This window comes from Chelonia mydas, chromosome 7 (assembly GCF_015237465.2).
Source record: "Chelonia mydas isolate rCheMyd1 chromosome 7, rCheMyd1.pri.v2, whole genome shotgun sequence".
NCBI classification, from domain to species: Eukaryota; Metazoa; Chordata; order Testudines; family Cheloniidae; genus Chelonia; species Chelonia mydas.
Window position 1 is genome coordinate 53,686,511 of NC_057853.1, and position 16,994 is coordinate 53,703,504.

The window sequence follows — 16,994 nt, forward strand, 5'->3', positions numbered from 1 at the left end:
TTTCTGGGTCTTTCTGATCAGTTGGGAGGCTACTGCTACTGGGGTGGGACAGGCAAGGTTTAGTACTCAATTGAATTGAGATCCCAATGCATAGCCTTTGACTTGGTGACTTTCTCTCCTTCCTGGTGCCTGGAAATTTCCCTCAATGCACATTAGAATGGTCTCCATTCAAGTGCATGACCAAGGCTACTACTAGCACCCAACTACATAAAGTGGTGGAACACCTGCTGCCTTGTCAGCATTCTGAACAGATCACCTTGTCAAGATTCACCTGGCTGTAGCCTTCTGCCTCTGGAATAATGCCTGCCTTGATTGCTAATATACTTAGCATACACAAGGGGGTACAGATGCCCCTGCTTGTGTGGGCAAGGGCTCCCTTTGCTTTGGGCTTTAAAAACACACAACTTTCTGCCCCAGAAACTCTCTAATTCACAGGATCCGTCTCCACTAAAGAATGAAACCTCCAATTCTCCCCTCCTGCTACAAGGGACACTGCTTCAGTTATAGTGCCCTCAGGTTGCTATTGCACAGCTCCCTAAAGCAGAGCCTTTCAGGGCAGCCTGAAAGGCCATGTGGGAGCCCTGGGGAATTGTGAAGAGTCAGTCGTTAAGTAGCAGTAACATTTCCCAGTCCTTCTCTCAGCACAGAGATCAGTGTTGACTGTCAGCTTTCTCCTGGCAGGGTGAAAGGCAGGCAGTGGTGGTTGTACAATCACTACACATGAGCCTGAAGCTCAAGAGGTGGAGTGGTGCTACACTCACATTTGAACTACCAACAGCGTAGTGGGACTAAGGTCAACCTGTACCCTAGAATGAGCAACCACTGCTGCAGAATGAGGAATACTTCTCTGTGGGGACAGCTTGCTGTGACCTTCAGCCCCAGGCCATCAGCCAAATGAGTTCTCCTCCCTGCCTCAAAGGAGTGGCATACTACTTGCAAACACTTCCTGAGCAGTTAATGACCAGTTAGACTTTCAACAAGAGTACTGGCTGTCTTAATGCTGCTGAGCTGTAAAAGCTCAGCTGCACCTAGGGCCAAAGGTGCCACCCTCTCTTTGTGGCTTGCTCTTAAGAACTGTAAAATAGCCTGATTATCGTCAGTGATCTTAGCCTAAAATTGGATTACTTAGGTTGCAGTTTCAGGAGTCCAGACTCTCAGTGGGTGTAAGCCACAAAGCTCCCCTGGAGTTGTAAGGACATCAGAGGAGTCTTGTATCCTACTAACTCCTGCGAAGTGGTAGCACCAAAGATCTCAAAGCAGTGAGGGCAGAACAGGAATCTAGAGCAAGGGAAACTGAAGCTTCCTCTCAGGAAAACCATGCAGGAGTATTTAAAAAAGAGATCTCTTTAAAAAAGAGCACCTACATCCTGCTATTATAGAAAACTGTCAAACTGCATGTTGGCATGTTCTCTGGGCCTATGTGCTGACAGAAAGGGGATGAGAACACTCTTCCCTGCTAAACACAAGATGGCTTCCTTCTATACAGGGGGACAATACTATAATGTTAATGACAGTGTAAAATGTATGCAACTTAAAGGGGGAAAGACTCTACAGAACTGTCAAGCCATGGGGAATTGGCTAGATAGCTGACTTTGGACCAACTCATTCCTTTGAAAGACACTTACTCCTCAGCTCTACTTGTATTTTGTTGAGGGAGTAGGCCAGAACAAGGGGTGTTGCAGAAGCCATCCGCTCACTTATCTCCAAGAAATGAACTTTTCCATGGAACGAGGACTGCTGAAAACCAGATGTGTACAAACAGCCATACTGGGTCAGACCAAAGGTCCATCTAGCCAGGTATCCTGTCTTTCGAGAAGTGTGAATGTCGGGTGCCCCAGAGGGAATGAACAGAACAGGTAATCAAGTGATCCATTCCCAACTTCTGGCAAACTGAGGCTAAGGCCACCATCCCTGCCCATCCTGGCTAATAGCCATTGATGGACCTATCCTCCATGAACTTATCTAGTTTGCTCGGTTTTTTAAGACCCTGTTAGTTTTGACCTTCCCAACAGCCTCTGGCAAGGAATTCTACAGGTTGACTCTGTGTTTTGTGGGGGGGGGAAAAATACTTCCTTTTGTATGTGGGTTTTTAAACCTGCTGCCTATTGCATTTGGTGACCCCTAGCTCATGTGTTATGAGAAGGCATAAATAACACTTTCTCCACACCAGTCATGGATTTTATAGATCTAGATCATATCCCCCTTAGCCATCTCCTTTCCAAGCTGAAAAGCCCCAGTCTTATTAATCTCTCCTCACATGGCAGTCATTCCATATCCTTAATCATTTGTCCTTTTCTGTACCTTTTTTCCAAATCTTTTTGAGATGGGGGCAACCATACCTGCACCCAATATTCAAGATGTGGGTGTACCATGGATTTCTGTAGCGTGGTGTTGAACTCCATATGTTTTATGGAAATATGATTGAGTGTAAATATAATGAACTAGAATATGCTTTATGCAAAAAGTCTAAGGTATCATTACAAAGCTAATAATCTACAGAGTTCAGAGTAGCAGCTATGTTAGTCTGTATCCGCAAAAAGAAAAGGAGTACATGTGGCACCTTAGAGACTAACCAATTTATTTGAGCATAAGCTTTGGTGAGCTACAGCTCACTTCATCAGGTGCACTCAGTCCAAGAAGGCCAATGGCATTTTGGGATGTATACATAGGGGCATTGCCAGCAGATTGAGGGACATGATCGTTCCCCTCTCTGACATTGGTGAGGCCTCATGTGGAGTACTGTGTCCAGTTTTGGGCCCCACACTACAAGAAGGATGTGGAAAAATTGGAAAACATCCAGCGGAGGGCAATAAAAATGATTAGGGGACTGGAACACATGACTTATGAGGAGAGGCTGAGGGAACTGGGATTCTTCATTCTGCAGAAGAGAAGAATGAGGGAGGATTTGATAGCTGCTTTCAACTACCTGAAAGGGGGCTCCAAAGAGGATGGATCTAGACTGGTCTCAGTGGTAGCTGATGACAGAACAAGGAGTAATGCTCTCAAGTTGCAGTGGGGGAGGTTTAGGTTGGATATTAGGAAAAACTTTTTCACTAGGAGGGTGGTGAAGGACTGGAATGTGTTACACCTAGGGAGGTGGTGGAATCTCCTTCCTTAGATATTTTTAAGGTCCTGCTTTGAGCAGGGGGTTGGACTAGATGACCTCCTGAGGTCCCTTCCAACCCTGATAGTCTATGAACCAGGACAATTGGTTGTAAATGGTGGTGTTTACCTGCAAACCTTCCTGGGTATGTGCAGGCCAACCCCGAAAGAATGGAGAATGAGGTCTTACAGTGACATGTGATGTCACCTGGTTCTGGAATCCATCTTAAACCTGGTCCTTTACCATTTAGAAGGAAGGGTGGGAACCCAGAGAGGCACAGGATTCCCATCTTGTGCCAAAGCTATAAAAAGGGGGTGGCTGCAGTCATGAGAAATCCCCTAGTTACCACCTGAGCTGGAACCAACAAGAGATGTAGACTAAGGCATCTAGTCTGTGAAAGAAGCTTAGTGGAACACCTCTGGGTGAGATTTACACGTATTCAGTTGCCTAAATGTATTGGGCTTAGACTTGTGTATTTTATTTTGCTTGGTAACTTTGTTCTATTACTTGAAACCACTTAAATCCCACTTTTTATACTTAATAAAATCACTTTTTTGTTTATTAATAAACCTAGAGAGTGCTCACCCAGATATTAAACAGCTGTGCATATCTGAGTTATAGAGGGCAGATAATTTGAGTCTACCTGGTATAAGCTTTATACAGAGTAAAATGGATTGACTTGCGGTTCAGATCCCAGTGGGAGATGGGTGTCTGGGTGCTAGAGACAAGAATAGCTGCTGCGTGGTTTTCAGTTAAAGCCTGCAGCTTTGGGGGCACAGACCAGATCTGGGTCTGTGTTGCAGCAAGCTGGCATGTGTGGCTCAAGAAGGCAGGGTTCCTGAGTCCCAAGCCATCAGGGAAAACAGGCTCAGAGGTAGTTCCAGTACATCAGGTGACAATCCCAAGGGGGTGTCTGACCAAACCTGTCACAAATATATTTTTCTCTCCATTTCTTAATGATTCCTAACTTTGGTCACTTTTTTTGACTGCCACTGCACCTTGAGTGGATGTTTTCAGAGAACTATCCACAATGACTCCAAGATCCCAGTGAGTGGCAACAGCTAATTTAGACCCCATTTTCTATGTATGGTTGGGATTGTTTTCCAATGTGCATTACTTTGCATCTATCAACATTGCATTTCATCTACCATTTTGTTACCCAGTTTTGAGAGAGCCTCTTGTAGCTCTTTGCAGTCTGCCTAAGACTAACTTTCTTGAGTAGTTTTGTATCCTCAGCAAATTTTGCCATCTAGTTACCCCTTTTTCCAGATAACTTATGAATAAGGACTGGTCCCAGTACAGACTACTTGTAGGACACCACTATACTGCTCTTCATTCTGAAAACTCACCATTTATTCCTACCCTTTGTTTCCTATCTTTTAACCAGTTACCTATCCATGAGGACCTTCCCTCTTATACCATGCCAGCTTACTTTGCTTAAGAGGCTTTGGTGAAGGGCCTTGTAAAAAGCTTTCAGAAAATCTAAGTATGCTATACCCACAAGATCCCCCTTGTCCACATGCTTTGTAGGGTGTATACACTTTCATTTACAGTGCTGCTATAAAGAATAATTTTTGCTCTGCAACATTAGAGAGCAAGCTTCCACTACTGCTACTCACTGTTCATCCAGAAAGCAAACTTCTCCCTCAACCTGAAACCCCTTCAGGGCAAACTTTAGCATTCAGTTCCCAAGCTGAAAGCTTGTTTCTTCAAAAAAAATTACATGCTCATGACTCACTGTCAGCCTTTTTATTAATCAGATATAAAGAAATCCATCTCTAATAACTACAGCGAAATGCCCACTTTCCCCATGGGAAATACTCAGCAAAGGTTGAAGAAATGCTCTTATAGTACAACAGGGCCTGAGACCTGATTGTGCTAAGTCCACAACCTGTTTATTAGTTATAAACTGAATACAACTTAGTCTCCTTAACAGGGCACACATAGAACACCAAGGATCAAATATTCTAAGGGGAGAAGTGCACCAAGAAATCGATTAAATGTAGTAGAAAGACAAGTTTGTTATAGTTAACCTCTCCTTTGATTGTCTTTGGGGGCATTCTCTTTTTGTCCTGAAGCTTAGTCTACCCTCCAATACCACCTCATTAAAACTCATGAATTGATAAATCTGGCTTTTACTTGTAATGTTCATACCCCATTGTTACAAATGGAACCGCTTATTTTCAGCTGATGAGTCTTTGGTTCCTATCTCATACCTACACTACATAGCAGTGACACCATAAATATTATTGGTGTCCCATCAGAAGTTTGCTCTTAGATAACTAAATAAGTAGTACTATAACTTGCAGGGAGGTCTATACAACTCATTTACACAAGATACAATCTCCTAGTACTGGGAAGTATCTCAATGAAACTGATTATGAATCATCACTTGTTTTCATAATGCAAGATCTTAGCTTTTCTAGCCTGTTACATATTTACTTAAGGCTTGTCAACACATGGAGTTATCCTGGGATATTCTGGAATAAGCTGTTGACAATTTAAGTGCCTTTTTCCAAATGAATCTTTGCTTAATCCACTTCCAACTCATTTAATCAAAGTACAGAATTAGTCTTAAATATCTTCTCCTGTGATCTCTAAATACACTCAATGACAGTTAGATGCTTCTGTTCTCAGCTACATTAAAAGGATAAACCTGCATAAAGCATGAGAAACCAGTTCTCAGAAACAAAATCTGAGTTAGTTTCAAGACTTTTGCAATGGAGAAAAATTTTATTGTAAAGCTATAACTATTATTCCGCTTTCAACAGAGTCTAGATACCAAGACAAATTTAAGAGGATCCAAAACCATGCTCGCATCTCTGAAAACAGATCTTTAGACAGTACAGATGGAAAGAATATTTATGGTAGACACAGGGCTCTAAGTGAGGAAAAGGAAGCAGTGGAACAAGGGGAATTTCCGGTCCTACAGCTATAGAGGAGAATGTATTGGTAGGCTATGGAGGAAGTTTTCTACAAGGCCATATGGAACTCAAGAAGTATTACATTTGAACACTGTCTTATGGTAACTCATAAGAGCTCAGTGTAGCTTTCAGCTTTTGACTACAGCTCAATAATAGAGGCAGTAAAAGAACAGGCTTCTGAGAAAAGGGAAGGTTTTCTAGCCTCAGAAGGAATAGACACACAGCAACATTACTAGTCTGATGTCTGCTACAGTCAAGTCCTTAGCCAAGGCATCCATCCCGCTGGCTACACGGCTCTTCCAGAATAACAGCTTGTATGTTTGGTGCAGTTCAAACCTTAGGAATTTGACAAGTCAATCTGAGTCATGACCCAATTCTCGTATCTTAGGAAAAAGTGTCCTTTTGTTGTAGAATTTCATCGTTTCTCCAGTTTTTTGTACTTGGCTTCTGCAGAAGAAAAACAGAATGGTTGTTAGAACTGAGAGGAGGGCTAAAGGACCCAATCCTGTAAACTGCTGTGTATTCTAGATTCCCCTTGACTTCAGAGTCACAAGAGGCACTTGGAACAGTTTTTCAAAGGTATTTAGGCACCTATAGTTGCAAACAGGTGCTTTTAAAAATACCACTGGGTGCTTAGCTCCCATGGAAATCAATGGGATTTATGCACATAACCTCCTTAGGTGAAATTTTTAAGAGGACCTATCTGCATCTTTAGGCACTAGATATTGAATGCCTTGCATAATCAGCTGGTGTTAATAATTACATTGCAACAATACCCACACTATAGTCAGCCTTCACATAAAGCCTGCTACTTCTAATATGCCCAAGTTATAATATGCTTCTTGCTATTCCAGAACTTTTCTATTACTCAGTTTCCTGAAAGGAGGAAAATCACATACTGCATTTTCAGAGTTCCAACACAGACTAGTTAAATCTTTATGAAAATTACTCCTGGCTTCTTCCACGTACATTGTACTGTTAGGGAAAAAGGTTTTCCCTCCCGTCTAGGGTTAGGAGGGTAGCCTTCCCTGGACTTCTGTATTAGCCAAACAAAACACAGAGTCTTGGCTCTTTGATAAAGTGAGGCACTTTAATGCTAGCAAGTATGACAGCTGAAGGGCTCACCAATTCCTTTACAGAGGAAAATGGTGAAGCCCCAAACAAAGAACAGAGATGGGCTTTTATAGCCTGGTTCAACATACAGTGTGATATCTCTTCCAGTTCAAGCCGGTTAACCCAGTCTGTTTGAAGTTCTGGGGTAGGTATAAACATGGAGGCTTATCTGTATAAGGAATTCTTTCCCCAAAACGGGGGGTACAGGTTACACACAGTTCACACTCCTTCTACCCATAACCTTAGAGAGAAGACAGATAAGCATAGAAAAAAAACAGAGGCCTAGCTTTACATGATTATAGGGTTGTTTTCTGGTTCTTTTCTTTATCAGTACAATAGGCTATCCTGCTCAATAACAATAATACAGGAACATGGTTACCAAGTTTTTTCGAATAGGCATCCAGCTTGTAGGCTGCTTGTTCAAGAGCTGCCACCTGCTCTTCAATGAGGTTGATTTGTTCCAGATACGGCTGAAGACCAGCATCTTAAAAAAGGGGGAAAACCAGACCAATCAATTCTTACTAATTCGCTGAAAGGAAACAGTTCAGACCTGAAACAAAGAGCTTCTCAGGACATTGTTTGGTCAATATATTTTACAGATGACAAAAAGAACAAGTGTCTAGAGATGGATTTAAGTATATTATAAAAATTAAACTATTCTCAAACTCATCACCAAAAAAAAATATACAGTGAGAATTAAATCAACACAAGTATCTTTTTAAATTCTTAATCGGTTTCTAATCAGCTGAATGCAAATATACTGAGTATGTAGCCCAGTTATGAGAATGAAAGAAAAACCTATTTACTTCACTCACTGTACAGGCATTTTATTATCTATAGTGTATAGCTTTATAAATGGTATACAAGACAGACAGCTGCACAAGGGCTATCACCCATTTTGTACATATATCCTAGAAATCTCCAGCTTTCAGCAGTAATCAAGCAGGATTGATTCATTATCAGCATTGATGTTGAATTGCAAAGCTTTACGGTGTTTGGAAAACAAGATCACGTGTACATAACCTGTATCTGTGATGGAAGGTATATAACTGACATTTACACAAACCCAGATTTTGAAGATCCACTAACACTTCCTAGAAAGTCATCCCAATCTTAGAAAGAAACTTTCACTCTTTCAGAAACAGGTACCGAATAAAAAAAAATTATGAGGTCTCTCCAAAGGTAGGTAAGTACATATCCTGAGCTACGTTCCCTCGAAGCTATGTGGCTGCACAGCTGCCTCTTAAGCCCTGCGCAGGGGCTCAGGGCTGCGGCGGGGAGAGGCACCTCAGCGCAGACCTGCTGGGGCAGGGAGAGGCAGACCTGCCCTGGACTGGCTGTGGGAGAGGCACCCCTCCCCCAACACAGACCTGTCCCAGACTTGTCAGGGGAGAGGAGCCCCTACCTCGGCTTGGCCCCACCCCGTCGGACCTGCCACAGCCAGGGAGAGGTGCCTCTCCCTCAGCTCCAAGCTGCTGTGGTGAGAGAGGGCTGGGAGGAGTCCTCTCTCCCCACTGTAGCCCCTGGGCAGCCTGCACCCCAAATCCCTCATCCCTGGCTCCTTCCCAGAGCCCCCCCACGCACTCCAACCCTCTGCCCCCTCCCAAACTCCTCATCCCCGGCCCCCCCGCACACCAACCCTCTGCCCCAGCCCTGAGCCCCTCAGCCCCAGCCCACCCCGGAGCCTTCAACCCCAGCCAAAACCCTCACCCACCCCGCACCCGAACCCTCTGCCCCAGCTCTGAGCCCCCTCCCACACACCAAACTCCTTGGCCCCACCCCCATCACATGAATTTTGATATGTGCACCAATATGAAGGTGATGTGTCACACATCACCTCCATATTGGTGCACATAACAAAATTCATTCCGGACAAGGATGTAAAAAATTAGAGGGAACACTGATCCTGGGCCAGGACATTCACAATGATTAGGGCCCTACCAAATTCACGGCCACGAAAAACGCATTACGGTCTGTGAAATCTGGTCTTTTGTGTACTTTTACCCTATACTACATACTGATTTAACGGAGGAGACCAGAGTTTTGCAAATTGGGGGTCCTGACCCAAAAGGGAGTTGCGGGGGGGGGGGGGGGTGTCACAAGGTTATTTTAGGGGGAATTGTGGTATTACCACCCTTACTTCTGCACAACCTTCAGAGCTGGGCGGCCAGAGAGAGGCAGCTGTTGCCCTGGCGCTCAGCTCTGAAGACAGCGCCCCGCCAGCAGCAGGGCGGAAGTAAGGGTGGCAATGCCATACCATGTCACCCTTACTTCGGCGCTGCTGCCTTCAGAGCTGGGCGGCCGGAGAGTGGCAGCTGCTGACTGAGGGCCCAGCTCTGCAGGAAGCAGCACAGAAGTAAGGGTGGCAATACCATTGTCAAGGTTCCTTCCCCACTCTGAACTCTAGGGTACAGATGTGGGGACCCGCATGAAAGACCCGCTAAGATTATTTCTACCAGCTTAGGTTAAAACTTCCCCAAGGCACAAAGTCTTTGCCCTTGGATTAGGTAAAATGTTGCCACCACCAAGTGTTTTAGAAAAAGAACAGGGAAAGGACCACTTGGAGTCCTATTCCCCCAAGCCCCACACCCCCTTCCCTGGGGAAGGCTTGATAATAATATCCTCACCAATTGGTACAGGTGAACACAGACCCAAACCCTTGGATCTTAAGAACAATGAAAAATCCATCAGGTTCTTAAAAGAAGAATTTTATTTAAAGGAAAGGTAAAAGAATCACCTCTGTAAAATCAGGATGGTAAATACTTTACAGGGTAATCAGATTCAAAACATAGAGAATCCCTCTAGGCAAAACCTTAGGTTACAAAAAGACACAAAAACAGGAATACACATTCCCTCCAGCACAGTGAATTTACAAGCCAAAACAAAGGAAAACCTAACGCATGTTCTAGCTAGATTACTTACTAACTTTACAGGAGTTGGAGGGATTGCATCCTTGATCTGTTCCCGGCAAAGGTATCACACAGACAGACAAACCCTTTGTCCCCCCTTCCAGATTTGAAAGTATCTTGTTCCCTCATTGGTCATTTTGGGTCAGGTGCCAGCGAGGTTACCTTAGCTTCTTAACCCTTTACAGGTGAAAGGGTTTTGCCTCTGGCCAGGAGGGATTTTATAGCACTGTATACAGAAAGGTGGTTACTCTTCCCTTTATATTTATGACAACCATACTATGCCATCCTTACTTATGCGCTGCTGCTGGTGGCGACTCTGCCTTCCGAGCTGGGCTCCCAGCCAGCAGCTGACGCTCTCCAGCTGCCTATCTCTGAAGGCAGCACCACTGCCAGCAGTAGCACAGAAGTAAGGGTAGCAGTACCACAAGCCTTCCTACAGTAACCTTATGCCCCCTCCCTGCAACTCCTTTTTGGGTCAGGACCCCTACAATTACAATATGGTGAAATTTCAGATTTAAATAGCTGAAATCATGAAATTTACTATTTTAAAAATCCTATGACCATGACATTGACCAAAATGGACCATAAATTTGGTAGGGCCCTAACAATGATGACACAAAGTGCCAATATGGCTAAAACACAGTTTCCTTTAGGTTACAAATCACTATTTAACTTAATCACATGTCTTACCTTTACCTTCTCCTATGCATAAACTAAGCAGCTGAAATAACTAGTTGGGAAAATAATACAAAGGAAGGGCAAAGTATTTTGGTGGATTAAACCTCTTTATCCCCATGCCACTGTTGATGTAGATAAATATTATTGTCCTTAATGTACAGATGAAAAAAGAAAAGGAGGACTTGTGGCACCTTAGAGACTAACCAATTTATTTGAGCATAAGCTTTCGTGAGCTACAGCTCACTGTGATGGACTTAGCTTATGGACCTGAGCAAACTCTCCCTCAAAGTCAGTGGAGTCTTTCCATTGACTTTAAGTTGGATCAGACGCTAACTTGCCCAATGCCACAATGGGACTCTGACAGAGCTGGGAATACAATCCAGGGTTCCTGGCTTCACTTCTGCTAACTAATCACAAAACCAACCTTCGTCTCCCACACAAAAGCAAAGGGCGGAGGATGAGTACTATTCAGAGAGCTCCACTCATTTAACCATCAGCTTCAAATGAAAATTATTCTAGACTTATCACATATTCTAGGCACATACAACCTTTACAGACTTTTCTCTCCTTCAGAAATTAATGGGAGTTTGAACTATAGGCTCCTAGATGCTTCGTTTGCTGTGTAACATCCATTTACTATAGTCATTCCTGACTCGTTTTTACTTACATTTTTGATTTAGGTCCTTCAGGTTTCGACTAATGTTTACAGCAATATCTTTCATTTCCAGATATTTCAAGCTAGTCAGCTTGTTCATGTTTTCCAGGAGTTTGTAGTCTTCACTGGTGGCTTTAGAAAAAAGAGAAAATACTTACACCTTTATAAAAACAACTAGCAGAGTTTGGAATCTAAGTGCGTACTGTTCAGAGCTGAAGAGTTCAAGGTGACAGCTGAACATAGCTGAGAATATCTCATTCAATAATACGGCTCTTAGCAAGATGCTCCCTAAAAACGAGGGGATCAAATGTTGCGGACTGAAATATCAAATGGACTAAAGAATAAATATGTAGCATATCCAGTAAAAAACAAGAACTTATTTTATACATTTCTACAGTACCTATCGTTCTGGAAGGCAAAACCTTCTATTTACAAAGCTAAAGGCCTTGATCCTGAAAGCTGATCTGCATGCAGGAACCTTATGCCCACGTAGAGCCCCACATAAGTCAGTGGGGTTTCATACAGGCATGGTGGTCTGCCTGAATGCAACAGCCTGCAGGATCAGAGCTTAAGACACCATTTTTGGTTTTGCATTTTTGTAGGGAAAAATAATGAGAGAAACATTAAGCTGAAAAAAGTTGGAAAATGTAAGAGGTAAGACTTCTGTGTTAACCTTCCCTCTGTCAGTCTGCATATAGTCTTTGATTCAACAGAGCACCATTAGAAAGGAAGGATGGTCCAGTAGTTAGAGCATTAGCCTAGGAGTCGTGGGATTGGGGTCTCTGCTCTGCCATAAACTTCCTGTACGACATTAGGCAAGTCACTTAGTCTCGCTCTGTTTCAATTCCCTAGTTGCAAAATGGGGATAATAGCTACCCAACCTCACATGGGTCCTGGGAGGATAAATATAAAAAAATAGTGAGGTGCTCAGATACTACAGGAATGGGAGCCAGATAAGTCCCTAAGATAGACAGAGGTGTTTAAATGCCTTACTGAGTCAGGGTCACAAGCAGTATGAAATGACAGAGATTCTTTCAAAGTCTGCTGATGTGATGTACTTTGGACAATATGGGTGGCTTGCCAATAACATGTCACCAGGCTATTTGTGGCTTAACAACTTTAGCACAAATGCAATTTACATAAAGTTGCCGCTGCTACAGAGCCAACACCCTGAACTAGCAATTTCTGTTCTCTCAACTGCAGCTAATGAGAACAGTAACCCATTTCAGCATGCTTCACGGGATGTTGGCTCTGCCGCGCACACACACAATACTTGTTCCATTCAATAACGTGGAGCAGCTGTAGAGTTCCCTATAACAGGGTGAGCTGCCAACCGAACACCCCCTGGTGGTCAAAGATCATTTCATGGCACCTGTCTCTGTCACTCCTGCTTCAGGGGCCTCTTAAATAAACTCCACAGCCCTACTCCAAAGGTAGTGTAAGCGCTCCCCTTCATGAGTCCAATTTATACAGTCCCCTCGGTACACACTGGCACTCCAGGCCCCAACCCCAGTTCAGTGTCTCTCTTCCCCTTAGCTAGGGAATCCCCAGCCCTCTTTCCTGGAGCTGGGTCCCCATTCAGTGACCACTCTCAGGCTTTATCTGGCTGGAGCTCAGCCTTCTAGCTTTGACTTCCAAACTCCCCTGGTCTCAGGGTCTTTCTCCTGCCTTAGCAGGCTACTCCTAGTTGGGGTGACCTCCTTGACTTCAGTCTTTTCTGCAGGGGAGCCCTTCCCATGTAGTCTTTGCTGCAGCTTCCTGCTGTTCTTAAAGGGGACAGCTGTGGTTCCATTACATGGCCTTTACTTCCCCCACCTATGGAGGTGAGTTATACTTGTCACAGGAGAACGGCAGCCCAGCTCAGTTCCAAAGTCAGCTTTGGTCCAGTCATGAAGATGCAACATGTTTACAGGTCCCTCTTGCTCTACATCTGTTCCCTCCCCACTGGGGGCTTGTCTATGCGAACACTTAGGGCAAGTCTACATTACAATATTAAGTGGACCTAAGTTATGTCAACGTACAGCCACCACAGTAATTAAATCGCTTTTGCATGTCCACACTACACACCTTGTGTTGGCAGTGTGCGTCCTCACCAGGAGCGCTTGTACCGATTTGACTGTCAGCATGAGGCATTGTGGGATGGCTTCTGAAAGGCAGCAACAGTTGATGTAAGCAACGCAGTGTCTACACTGACACTGCTTCGACCTAACTACATCGACCTAAGTGCTACGCCTCTCGCAGAGGTGGAGTTATTAAGTCGGTGAAGTGGGCGAGTTACATCAGTGGGAGCTACCTTTTAGTATAGACGCTTACAGAGTTAGGGAATAGATTAAAGCACACTAGGGAACTTTTAGCACGTGGTAGCAGTGTCCATGCAGGCACTTAGTGCATGGCAGGCTACAGCGAAATAGATTTACACCTCACCTTGCCACAAATTAAGTGTTCGTATAGACAAGCTCTCAGAAGAAGAAATAGTTAACCTGATTCAGTACCACACTAAAAACTTTTTGAAAGATAAAACGTCACATCAATCTGGGGCCCTCTTTAGCTTTACATTCAGATGCTCTGATGTTCTATCTCAACACATGATCCAAGTGGCAGCCATCTAACTGCCCATGTGACCCCGCTGACATGTGTTAACAGTTTGCTAGAGCACTCTGATCTCATCTTCTTTGAAATGGGACTAGCTCAAAGCACATTAATGAACTATTAATGCACATCAGCAGGATGCATGTGGACAGTTAGACTGGGGCAGGCTAGTGCAGGGTGGATTCACACCCCAGGTTGCCATAATCTAATTGCTTGTGTACATAAAACCCTTAAATTATATTAAAGTCACTTTAATTCTGCCCATGCAGGAGCTGAATGCAGTTTAACTAATCCATTTTTAATTCACACCTTTAATTAATTTGGATTACTTTTCCTGAGTATCCCTGTGTAGACACGCCCTAAAATACTAAGCAGAGTATTTCTTTTTTTAAACAGTTTATCTCTATGCTAGCCAGGTTTGTTAGTTTCACGGTTTGCCTTACCTGTCAGTTCACCTGTTAAGTAAGTGGCCATTTTGTTGAACATATCCTTACAAAGCTCATTGATATCTGCTTCTGCTGGTTCCTTAGCTTCCTCTGCTGTCTCCACAGCAGGATCCTCTAATCAGGTTATAAATGAACAGTACAGAGGTAAGGGAAAGTTAGTCAAATACTGAAATACACACAAGATAGTAAAAACAGCACAGATCTTTTTGTTACATTTATTTTCAACATGGGGTGTCCATTTTAGATTAATAAACAATTAACCCACAAAGTTATCTGTAAAATAGCATAAAGTTGATTTAACAGCTTGATTTTAAATCAATAAATATTTTATCTATTTCAGGGGTAGGCCTCTGTAAGTTTCCCCTATTATTACAAAACCAAAAATTAAATGATGTGAAGACAATGATTTCAGGAAAGATCTTTGAGTCTGATCATTTCTATTGGCTGTGCCTACTGTCATTTTTTCCCATCTTTGATCACTGATTGAGAACTGTTCCCTATGTCCCCTTCAGAAGGTGCTGCAACAGTCCCCCAGTCCTGTCCACTAAACTTCTTCTTCTCCTTCAAATCCCTTTGTAACATTCCTCCTGTTCTTCCCACAAATAATCTCTCCACTGCTTCATCTGAGTAGTTCTCTTCTGCTCTGTATTTTCCTGTATTTTCTTTACATGGCTTGATCCTGAGATATTGGATTGAACGCACTGCTGGCTGTGTTCCTTCAACGATTGATCACAGCTGCAACAGAGCCTGGCAGTGCCCTAGTGCCCAAGCACCCATAACTCCAACTGACTTACCTAGGGGCTGAGGGCACTTAGCAACTCCTGGAAGAGCTTGGCATACTGCAGGATCAAGCCCATAAACAATATGCATTCTGGAGCAGTGAACCAGACTTACTCTATGTTTGGAATAGTGTGATGATAATTTGTGTGCTATATAAATGGTTAGGAAAAAGAAAAGGAGTACTTGTGTAGCTCACGAAAGCTTATGCTCAAATAAATTGGTTAGTCTCTAAGGTGCAACAAGTACTCCCTTTCTTTTTGCGAATACAGACTAACAGGGCTGTTACTCTGAAAAATGGTTAGTAAGCATCAGTTCCTTCTGCGAAGAACTGTGATAGTCTTATTAGCCTGGAAAAGCTTTTCATGACAAAGCCATAGGCTGCCCATCTAAGTGAAGACATTTTCCTCTCCCTGTTGCTGCTCCATTCTTCTCACTTCAGTGTCATTGTAAGCAAAGAATATTTGCCAAATAAAGGCTGTAGCAAGTCACATGTGAGACAGAGAGAGAAATGGCACCAGCTGCCTATAACAGAAGACAGGTGCCATCACCCACTTCTGGAAGGTTTAACATTATGTATGACAGTGGGGACCGCGGTGTGTGTGGGAAAAAGACTAACTCAGCCTTGTGAAGGGCAATCAGCCAAGCCAGCACCCCAGCCCGTCACTGCTGAAACAACCCCTGCTTGGTTAGGGGATGGAGACCCTGCTCTTTTGGCCACAGAGCGATGCCACCTGGTTGGCTCACACCTGCCAACAGGTGATGGGGGAACTAAGAGCTCTGGCCGTGCCCGTGCCCGTTCCCGCCCCAGCGGTCACGAAGGCCAACAGACAAGTGCGGGTCCCTTTAGGATGGGCGCGCCGGCCCCTCTCGTAGCCTGGGGCATGTGAGGGGACCAGACCCCAACTCTACGGGATCTCCTGGGGCAGGGGCCGAACCCCTGAGACCCCTCCTAGGGCAACAGCGCCAGCCTGCTAGCGGCTCCCGCTCAGGAGCCAGAGGCCAGCCCGTGGGAGGTGGGGGCACATGAGCAGCGCGGCACCCGGGGTGGGAAGGTCATAGCTCCAGGCCCCCAGCTTGGGGTGGGGTCTCAGGTCGGGGAGGGGGCTGGGGCTCGGGCCTAGGTCTCAGGCTCCCTCCCGGGCCTCTCTCTTACGTTTGGCTACTTGCACCCGGGCCTCCAGCGGACCCTCGGCAGCGGCAGCGGTTGCCATGGCGACAGGCCCCCCTCCAGTAGGCAAAACGCGGCCGCTTCCGCGTTCCACCGAACTCGGCGAGCGCGGCCCCGCCCCCTGCTCCCTACTGCGCAGGCGCGGGAGCGTGGCGCTTGCGCACAGACACGGCTGTCACACGTCCCTCTGCGCACGTGGTTATCCTGGGCGGGGACTCAGGTGGCGGGAGGCCAGTGGCCCCTGGTGTGGCGGGGGTGGGTAGGGCAGCCCTCCTGCTGCGTCCCCGCTGCTGCTAACCGCGTGACACCCCTGCTCCAGGCCCCAGCGGGGCCATCCGCATTCGCCCCTTGCTGCCAGCCTTGGCAGAGCGGCCGGCCCTCTCTCGCTCTGAGGTGCGCCCTGTGGTGCAGAGCTGAGAGGGGCTGGGGGTAGCCCAGTGTGGACGCAGCCTTTTGCCCATGGCCTTTGCTGTGTCTATGGACAGAGGGCTCCGGCTCCAGCACTGTCAATCAGGCTCTTTCCAGGGGACCCAGGAGCCGCTCAGATCATTTTAAAATGACCAAAAGCTTTATTTCCATTCCCTATGGGGCTCACCCTGAAGAAAGCTCCACCTCATGCTGCTGAGGGA

At 45.1% G+C, this 16,994-nt stretch overlaps 1 protein-coding gene across 2 annotated transcripts; it reads right to left on the reverse strand.

Moving 5' to 3' along the window:
* Positions 1 to 4,837: 4,837 nt before the first annotated feature.
* Positions 4,838 to 16,538, reverse strand: BLOC1S2 (biogenesis of lysosomal organelles complex 1 subunit 2). Of its 2 annotated transcripts, none has more exons than XM_007067554.4 (5): positions 16,351 to 16,538; positions 14,415 to 14,531; positions 11,395 to 11,514; positions 7,520 to 7,624; positions 4,838 to 6,474 (listed from the first exon to the last, which is right to left on the reverse strand). In XM_007067554.4, the coding sequence occupies exons 1-5, from the start codon at positions 16,406 to 16,408 to the stop codon at positions 6,443 to 6,445; spliced, it is 432 nt and encodes a 143-aa protein (XP_007067616.2). In that variant the 5' UTR covers positions 16,409 to 16,538; the 3' UTR covers positions 4,838 to 6,442. The 2 variants fall into 2 exon arrangements, with proteins under 2 accessions (XP_007067616.2, XP_043407849.1); XM_043551914.1 differs by lacking the exon at positions 16,351 to 16,538 and adding an exon at positions 15,212 to 15,302.
* Between the last annotated feature and the right edge of the window lie 456 nt (positions 16,539 to 16,994).